The 9406-nt window shown below is 34.9% G+C and overlaps 1 protein-coding gene across 1 annotated transcript; it reads right to left on the minus strand.

Annotated features, from left to right (window-relative positions):
* Positions 1 to 267: 267 nt before the first annotated feature.
* Positions 268 to 4049, minus strand: LOC141479970 (uncharacterized). Its single transcript, XM_074169578.1, has 2 exons — positions 3622 to 4049; positions 268 to 3000 (listed from the first exon to the last, which is right to left on the minus strand). The coding sequence occupies exons 1-2, from the start codon at positions 3704 to 3706 to the stop codon at positions 746 to 748; spliced, it is 2340 nt and encodes a 779-aa protein (XP_074025679.1). The 5' UTR covers positions 3707 to 4049; the 3' UTR covers positions 268 to 745.
* Between the last annotated feature and the right edge of the window lie 5357 nt (positions 4050 to 9406).

The raw sequence follows: 9406 nt of genomic DNA on the forward strand, positions 1-9406 counted from the left end.
ACATATTTTGTGCCTGTCCCGCTGGAGATGAATCAGTTTTTTGGAGTTCGGTAGAGCCGTACTTTTACCATGTGACCTGAAAGACCGCTTCATTAAGAAGCAGAGTTTATTTGGTCTAGTGTGAATAGGTGTGAGCCACAATAAACCCTTGCGGGTTGTGGTGGAGGGTCGAATAGACCCACTCACTTTGAACCTATCCTATCCTAACCTAACCTTATATTTTTTCAAGTTGTGAAGTATAAAATAAAAAAAAGCTCCATCTATATGTACATATCGCTACCTCAGAGCAACAGTGGGGCATCTACAAAACATGCTAGTTTCGGTAATCAGCAATTGAAGTTTTTCACTTCAGATAATCACAAATTGCTTCTTAAGTATACCCTAATTAAAAATGAAAAAAATACTAATATGCTGTGTGATAGTTCTTGAAACAGTGTTTTGCCATATTTTTTGATTTTAGCATTAATTATAGTTATAAAAAAATAAATAATAAGGTTTGACAGGGATGTCTCACTGTAACACTGGAAAATCTAACTTTTTTAAGATCATGTCTCAACGAATAAAATACATTATTAGCCTATTTAGGACTAACTTTGTACTGGTAATAAGGTAAGGGTGAAATAAAATAATGTAGTCAATGGTACAAAAATGATATTATTTTTATTTCTTTTTACAACTTTTATTTTCTCAAATTGAATATAAAATAGTATTATAATTATGCCTTGTTCTCTGTCTTTTTCAATGTTTATGTTTCTTCATCACTGTCGGCAGCTGGTAAGACCTTCTTTGAGCTTTTTAAATTAAAAAAGAATTGGTGATGTGCTTTAGGAATTAGATTTGCTGAGCACAATGAAATTAGATCTTTTCTTTTATTTTCTGTGATAGAAGGTGATTCTGTGTAAGCTTTCTTCAAAACTATCTCCGTTGCGCTTTTCCTTGATTTTCTTCTTATGTCAATTTCTTTGAAACATTCATCCTTATAAGATGTCTTATAAAAAATAGAATATTCATTTTGCTTCCTTAGTTCGACTATCTTTACATCGTTCCATGTGCATTTCTCATCATCTGTGTTTAGAGAAAAATTTTTACCAAAATCTTCAGACAACTTCTTCCAATCATAAAAGTCCGATGTCTCCATTTCTTTCACATTATAGGGCTCCCCCGTCTTTTTGGAGGTCTTAACAAGCATGGATATTTCACTAGGAATGAAAATGGGCCCACTTTTCAATATTCTTTGCTTTTCTCTTTCAATACAAGAATGAATATTGTCTGCTTCATTTTCTGTGTGGCCGGCTATTAGGTATTTATGTGTAATAGTTTCTATTTGCATGGTTTGAATACAAAATAAGTACATAGCAAAAACATACCTATTCTTATTTTGTGACACAGTATTATCACTGTAAAATATCAAATTCTTCTTGTCTTTACAGTGGTCTTTTATGAATTCATAAACACAGCTTGCAATTTCCACACCGCCTCGGTTTGCAATGCCTTCATGCCACAAATAGCAATAACCTTTTCTTTTTGAAGTTTCTTTTTTTGAAATATCGGCTACAGTAAAATTATACGCATTCAATTTTGATTTGTAGTAGAATAGTGATGCTTTACCCTGTGGCAACTGGAAGACAGCTTGTAAATCATACACTGCTATAAGATCTTCATTAGTACATTTTTCTTTGTCCTTTTCTTTTTCCAATCTTGAAAGTGAAACTTCTTCTCTGTGCTTTTTGTGTTGATCTTCTTTTTCCATCTTTTCTTCATCACTCAAGAGTTTGTATTCCTCGCATTTTACACATAAATCTTTCTTTGGCTTGAAAAAGCTTATATTAAATTTAGTATTAAAAATCGATTCATACAAGTGTTTTTTTACATAGTTCAAGCCTTTAGCTTTGTTCTCTTCTTCGTACAGTCTGTACATCATTGATAAGTTTAGACCACCCTCTAAGTATTCCTTTTTAGTTCTTGACCTACAATAGTGAGACTCAATGCGAGGGAAACTATTTATATGCTGAAATACTGATTCTAATAATGCGTCTTCAGTTTTTTTTTGTTTTCCATGTTTTCCCCTGGAGTCTTCTCCAGTGAAACCATTAATGTCACTCTTTTTCAAAACAGTAGATATGAAGTTGTTAGAAATAGCAAATGTAGATTTGAACATTGCTTTACATACACGCTCTCTTCTACTATCAACCTCAAGGTAAAACAATGTGTTACATTTACGAGCAGTTGGTGATCGCCCATCATCATTGTTGGAAGAAGAAATGAGTTTTGATATGTAATCTCTTTTCCGCGTTATGTCACACAGATTGTAAAATTTTTCAAATATTTCCTTTCTACATGTATTCGTAAATTTCACATTACAGCTTAAAGTACATTTATCAGTACGACATGGCAAACCTAAAACCTTTTGCTCATGATGTTTACCAAGTCTTGACACGTACGCTGCACCGGAATTAACTTTTTTTTTTTTTAAATTACGTGCCCAGTCCGCCTCATTCCTTACACGCTTTCGAGTTAGCTGCTTAACAGGGCCAATTGTATTTTCAATTGGGTTCTCATCTGTTCGCACATCAGGTAAATCCTGTTGAGGAACATCACCTCTAACACTACTGTCAGATTCTGAGTCCGGGACATATTCTGGATCGTTATCACTGTCATAAAAAAGATCTTCAATTGAATCAATGTTATCAGGGTTATCATCATTTAAATAATCCAATTCACTGTTTACTTTCATGGGTTGTAATAGTTCCAAGTCTAAACTTCTCAAACTGTAATCATGGTCGATGTTACTGGTACTTGGTATTTGTTCAGTGGTTGTCGATTGCTCAGCAGAGTTATTATTTTGAATAAATTCATCCAGGAACATATCATCCGGTTGATTGCATGCTAGAGTACTGCATGTTGGCTCACCAGACATATCAGGCACTGCTTTACTTTGCTCTAGAGGTCTCGTAGTAGTAGAATCACCAACATCCAGTAGTCCTGGTCTGATTTCACCATCTGAAAAATTGAATGGTATTGTAAATACAGTGATGGAAAAAAGTATTTGCACATCATGTTTTTATGAATAAATGAGTTCGAGGAAACAAAAAACTTCGCTTTCCTTTGCAAAAATGAAAAGTACATTTATTAAAAATGAGAAAAACCTTTCGTAAATAAATGGCACGACTTCATAATGAAACAAAAAAATTTAAACAATAAAAGCACTATGAAAAAAGTATTTGCACACTTGGTCTACTTTGACTCACAATTTCTGTTTACTTTTGCATTAATCCTCCTGTGTCCATAGGTTTGTTTACTAATTTATCTCTAATCGTTTATTACCAGTATTCTCTAATCTTTCAATCAGTTTCCTTCAGTCATTAGACAATTATCATGCCAAAGAGAAGTGAACTGTGTGCCGCGACTCACGAAAAAATTATTTTACTGAAGAGCCAATGTACTTTTCATTTTTGCAAAAGAAAGCGAAGTTTTTGTTTCCTTGAACCAGTTATTCATAAAAACGTGTTGTGAAAATACTTTTTTCCATCGCTGTAGCTTGGATTAATTAACATCAGTAAGGATACATTCTTAAATCTTAGGTTATGTAACACCTACTTTACAAGTAAAACTTGCACTTACCTTTCATAAGTTTGATTCTTGTTTCATCTTTATCGGCCAATTTTCTACAGTTCTTCATTATTTTCAACGTTCTAGATGAAATCATGGCAACAAAACAAAATTAATGATTGTGCTAATCAATGAAAAACATACGGTACGTTAGAGAAAGAAACACAAGAGTAGACGTAAACAGAATAAACAAAATAAAAAGCACAGAGGAATACGAGGGCAACACTGAGACAACTCAGATATCCCACTGTTTAACTGAAATATAATTAAAAATCAATGGAGTGTTACACCAGGATATCTTTTCTATTCGGTTTAATATTAGAGTTATTGGAAAACCCACTGTTGCATTGAAATCTACATCTGCAATATACTTGAACACCATCATAATCTTAAAACACAAAAAATGGAAGATGTCCCACTGTTGCTCTGAGGTAGCGATATATGAATTGTCTACAAATATTTGAATTCATTATGGGTTTTCTTTGATAAATTAACATTTTTGAATAGATTTTTTGTTTTCATTTATTATTTTCATTAGCGGATACATCTGTAATTACTGTGGTTGATTGTAACACCGAGACAATAGGCTTATGGTAGGAGAAATAAGATACATGTTTTCGAATGACAGTTGAAAATATTCCTAGAGAAAACTGCATCAATTTGATCCATGTCTTGTGGTAGGCTCATTTCGGTTATTATTCATTTGTAGTTCTAATTTATCTCGTAGAAAGTTGTTTACCAAGAGTTGTTCATCTTTGAAAGTGAGATTACCATTGAAATCTCCTGTTGAAATTAGTGGGAACGTATGATAGATTTCTTCTAATTCTTCAGAGCCTACCCGGTCGTAAATGTGTGCTCGCTCCTCTCTCACTCTCTTGCCCCTATCTTCAGTAACTACCTGCCTCTCAAATTCCGTTCGCTTCATCCGATCACACTTGTCGTAACGCCCTTGAAACGCATTCACCAGCTTACTCCCAAAGCCAAGCGCGCGTAAGGCAGTTTTACTTAAAAAATGTTGATAAATTTCAAATGGTTGTTAGCATAAATTCCCATAGATTATAAATGATGAAATTGAATTAGATTTTTCTCATCTGAAACTTTTGGTTGAATCAGATGAAAAATATTTTTGTGGTATTTTTAAAGTGGATGAGAGTGAAATTAATGTTTGACTCAAATTGTTACCGCTTAATCTCCATTTCAGATACGAGTTTTTTCTCGGGTTTGGAAGTAAGTTCTATATAAACGTTGAAAGCAACACAAAATTTTATGAGAATTCGAAACGACTGAATAATTTAACATTTCCGTGTATTCTCTGAAGCAATTAAATTTTAATTTTCTTGTCTCAGGTAATTCGCGATTGATATTTCGAAAATTGTCAGTCTGTAGAAGACTCATAACATATTTGGAAAGATTACGTTGTACGAAGAAATAGTACATTTTGCTTGGTTTTTGTTGAATTATGGGTTGAATTTGTTGTGTGTAAAAACTTTCGTTCGACAAGATATATAGATTTCAGCAGAGATATGAAGTCCCATCTCTCAACTTTCAAACGAGTCAATGAAGGTCAAATAAAATTCTTTCAAAAATGTGACATTTCCAGTATCAAACGTTAAGAAAACAATGGTGTTGCATAACTTGTCACCGAGAGGCACTACCAACTTTATTTTTCAAATAGAAAGAGAAGTTTTGTCAGTTTTTAAAATACCTACCAACTCTGTTTCGATTTTGTAAATTTGATAAGTCATCACCAAGGAATTAGGGCAGTTTTAAATTCCTTTCAAGAACCTGCAAACTCACGATAAATATCAAAATTTTCAAGAAAAATATGTTCAATAATCTCTCCAGTTTATTCCAATTAATCTTCGAAATGTTCACCATTCACCAAACGAGGATATGTTCGAACTCATATCTTACATTACGGAATATTTTTGTTGTAACACATCCCTCCAAAACATGAGTTCTGGAATATACCAAGGTTGGATAACGTGTACTACAGATTTCACGAATCCCCATAAAAATCTAAGAACGTCATATCAGGTGATCTAGCCGGTCATTGTAAAAGAACCTCTTTGCCTATACATCGGTTTGGATAAGTTTCTTCCAGACACTCTCAAACTAGCTTGAGATGATGAAAGTCGATGATCCAATCCAAATCAGTAGACAGGCAGACGTGATTCCTTAGAAAATGCCCTGCCCCTTGATATTTCTGATACTAATAATTAGAAGACGAACTCAACTAGCGGTGCAACAGAATAAAAATATCACAGACTGAAAATATCCCTATTTGAAAGAAATATTTCGAACAGAAGTAGATGGAAACTTTAACTTCAACTTAGAACTAGTTTTCGTATCCTTATTGATGATATAGTAGCCTAAATTACTGATTTTGAGTTTTCTGATATTTTTCCAATTTTTTTAAAGATATACAAACAAAATTATATAATCAATCAACCTAATCAAGTAAAAATCTAACATCATAATTCAAATGCGAACTTAGATTATCCGGGCTGGGTAGCCGTGGTCCAATGGAGAGACTGACTTCTAACGTTTCGCTCAACTACGATGAGCATCTTCAGCAGTGGTTGGTAGTAATGCGTTGCGACCTCTTCGTTGATAGACTCATCAAATAATCTCAAACCCAATTTGAAAATCCAGTAGAGTTAATTTACAGTGGCATGTTTCAGAAAAAATTTTCAGATACTGTATCCTAAATACAAATAACATGAGAATAAAAGTTCGATGTTGCCTGCACTGGCGAACTAAATATTCAATTCTCAATTTTAGTTTGAGTTGGAATTGTTGAGAAGTCATTTCAGTTGACGGTTAGACAGTACCCTAGTGACATCTAGTGTTTTTTCAAGAATAAATTGGATGGATGATTAGAAATGGAATCTCTGGCGTAGAATAATTCCAACACAAGCACTTTTTCCGAATACCAGAAGTGCATAATTCTAGAGATTAAGTGAACTTCTTCATCTATTGGATTGGATTACTGAATCATGGAAAAAGCCGTGAACCACCATATCTTCAAATATTTGGGAGGCTTCAACATCTTGAGCGATCATCAATATGGCTTTCGGAAACAAAGATTAACAGGCGGCCTTCTATCGTATGTCACCCATATTTGGAATAACGCAATCGAGAAACATGGAGAATCAAGAGCTGTTGCGCTTGATATTTCTAAGGCCTTTGACCATGTATGGCATGAGAGTTTGCTGGACAAACTTTGATGCTATGGCTTGACGGACCATTTTTGTGTACGACCTTCCAGCCTCTTGAATACTTTCACCCTCTACTCTGGTGTTTTCTGGGGATCCATGTCTCCAATCCTCTTTTTCTTGTATATCAACGACTTATTGTAAAAAACAAGAATCCAATATATTGCTTTGCTGTCTCCAACCCTCTTTTTATTGTATATTTGTCGCAGCCAAATGGTTAAAATAGCCGTTCGATCAAACAGCTAGCTCTTTGACTGAACAACACTATTCAATCACACGGCTTTTTGATTGAACATTTGAGTCGCTCAAAACGTTTAACACTACAGCTGTTTCAAAAGCCGCCGTCTGATTGAATTAGTTCACCGCTCACCACCGCAGCGCTAGGTGCGTTTTGTTTTCAAGAGCTAGATACATATAACAAGGAACGTATTAGAAAATGTTGAACCAATTTTCCACAAGCCTCATCCGGTTCCATTTGCTTCTCGGGGAAAGGTGGAGACAGAATTGAAAAAATTATAAAAAGAAGATGTAATTGAGAAGTTGGACAATTCTAATTGGGGAACGCCATTAGTACCTGTTATGAAAGCAAATGATAAAGACATTCGGATTTGTGCCAATTACAAAATGACGATAAACAAATATCTTAAAGATTTTGACCACCCCTTACCCAGAATAGATGAAATTTTTGTAGCTTTACAAGTTACCTCAGTTAATTTGCCATTCAACCAGTTGGCTAAACGTCGTCTAGCTGTAGTGTTGAACGTTGCAGTCAACAAGTCAGCTAAACGACATATAGCCGTGTGATTGGCGTTCTTCAGTCAAAGGGCTAGCTGTTTGATTGAACGGCTATTTTAACCAGTTGGCTGCGACATATCAATGATTTATTGGAAAAAACCAAGAATCCAATGTATTGCTTTGCTGACGATAGCATATATGTCTTGTCATTCTATTTGGAATCCAGGACATTGGCTGCGAATGCACATCTTCACCGAAAACAGGAGGTTGCATATCTTAAGGAGGAACCAGATGTGATTTCAAATTGGGGAAATCAAGTCCAATTCAATGCCACAAAAATCCAGGCATCGGTTTCCTCCAAAAAGATAAATGTCTGCTAACCGGATATAATAATTTCAGGACAGACAATTCCGCTTTCTGCTTCGATAAGTTGAAATGGACACCAATATGTATTGGCACAATCATGTCGCTGGAATTGCAAAGGCTGCTACTCAAAAGCTTGAAACTGTTCCCAACCAAAAAACTGTACAAACCTCAGCAACTTTTGATGCTTCATAAAGCTCAGACATGTTTTGGAGTATTGTTCACATGTATGGAGCTCCGTTCCTACGCATACCCTAAAGCTGCGGGATTCCACCTAAAAAAGAGCCATTGATACACGAATATTACTCGTAACCTTGGTAGTCTAGAACATCGAAGAAACGTTGGGAATTTGTCTTTTTGTTATAGATACTTTCACTGGAGGTGTTCAAGTGACTTGACACAATTGATTCCACCAAGAGCGGTACATATCAGAAATAGGCGACGGACTGTGACTGCTCATCGTTTTGAACTTCTACTCAGTACACCTCGAATTCTTTTTTTTTGGGAATTGTGATCAATTTCATCGAATAATGTGATCAATTTCATCGAATACCTTCAGGAGTCTGTATATATTATATCAATTTGATGATCATTATCGTATGCTTCGGAAATGCATTACTTGATAGACTACTAGATGAATTGAGTCCGATGTCATTTCCAGAATTCTGTGAATTTCAGTGTCGACTCGCTTCCCAAAACCGGTTATATGCAATTGTCAATGAGACTATTTCTGTTTGTCATCCTTCTAGCCCCTTTTTCCAGAAAGATGTTGATAGGAGCGAAATCTGAAGAATTTTCTAGGCTGTTAATGGTGTAGTATTGATGGTTGTATCATGGCCCATAAAAAGTTCAGTGAATCAACACATTTGTATATCTCTCAGAATCTATTTGAAAAACACACCACTCAAGTTGGTCATGTCAACACGATGATGTCACTTAGAAACCATTTTCCTTACTCATCCATTCAACAAGTGAGGTAGCGCATATAGCATTGAATGTGTGACACCCGGTATAATTCATCAACTTTTCATGTATCATGTATGTATCGAGAAATATGATCAGGAAAGATATGGAAATAATATTATTGTTTGTATAGTTCGATGAATTCAACTTATATTAATATAAACCAACTCCTTTTTCCATAAATGAACAGCTATTTCACCTTACTACTAAATAACTCTCCCGTAGGATGAATAAAGAGTGTAAACTTCATATCTCAACTTCGTTATAAATGATTCAGCCTTTTTTGGATTCTCGTTCCAGCTTTCATACAGGATGGCATGAATGTAAGTAAATTAAAATCTTCGTTAAAAGTTCATTTCTGGCGGAAGTTGATTAAGGCCCCCATTTTCGCATGCGATGCTTTTCAATAGTGTAATAAATATCATGTCATTCTCATTTTTGCGAATCCGGTGGGTTCTGGAAACAGGGAATGTAAGATAATTGGTGCTGATTGTTCAGCGTTTTCATTAACGAAGTAT

This window comes from Leptinotarsa decemlineata, unplaced genomic scaffold (assembly GCF_025532065.1).
Source record: "Leptinotarsa decemlineata unplaced genomic scaffold, Ldec_3_MD MMD2_P_RNA_scaffold_5, whole genome shotgun sequence".
NCBI classification, from domain to species: domain Eukaryota; kingdom Metazoa; phylum Arthropoda; class Insecta; order Coleoptera; family Chrysomelidae; genus Leptinotarsa; species Leptinotarsa decemlineata.

Bases quoted from the DNA above. Each gene is read 5' to 3' on its own strand.
- LOC141479970 (XM_074169578.1), bottom strand. From the start codon at position 3,706: ATGATTTCATCTAGAACGTTGAAAATAATGAAGAACTGTAGAAAATTG. The intron at 3,001-3,621 runs GTAAGTGCAAGT...TCAATTTTTCAG, and splicing joins AAGAATCAAACTTATGAAAG to ATGGTGAAATCAGACCAGGA.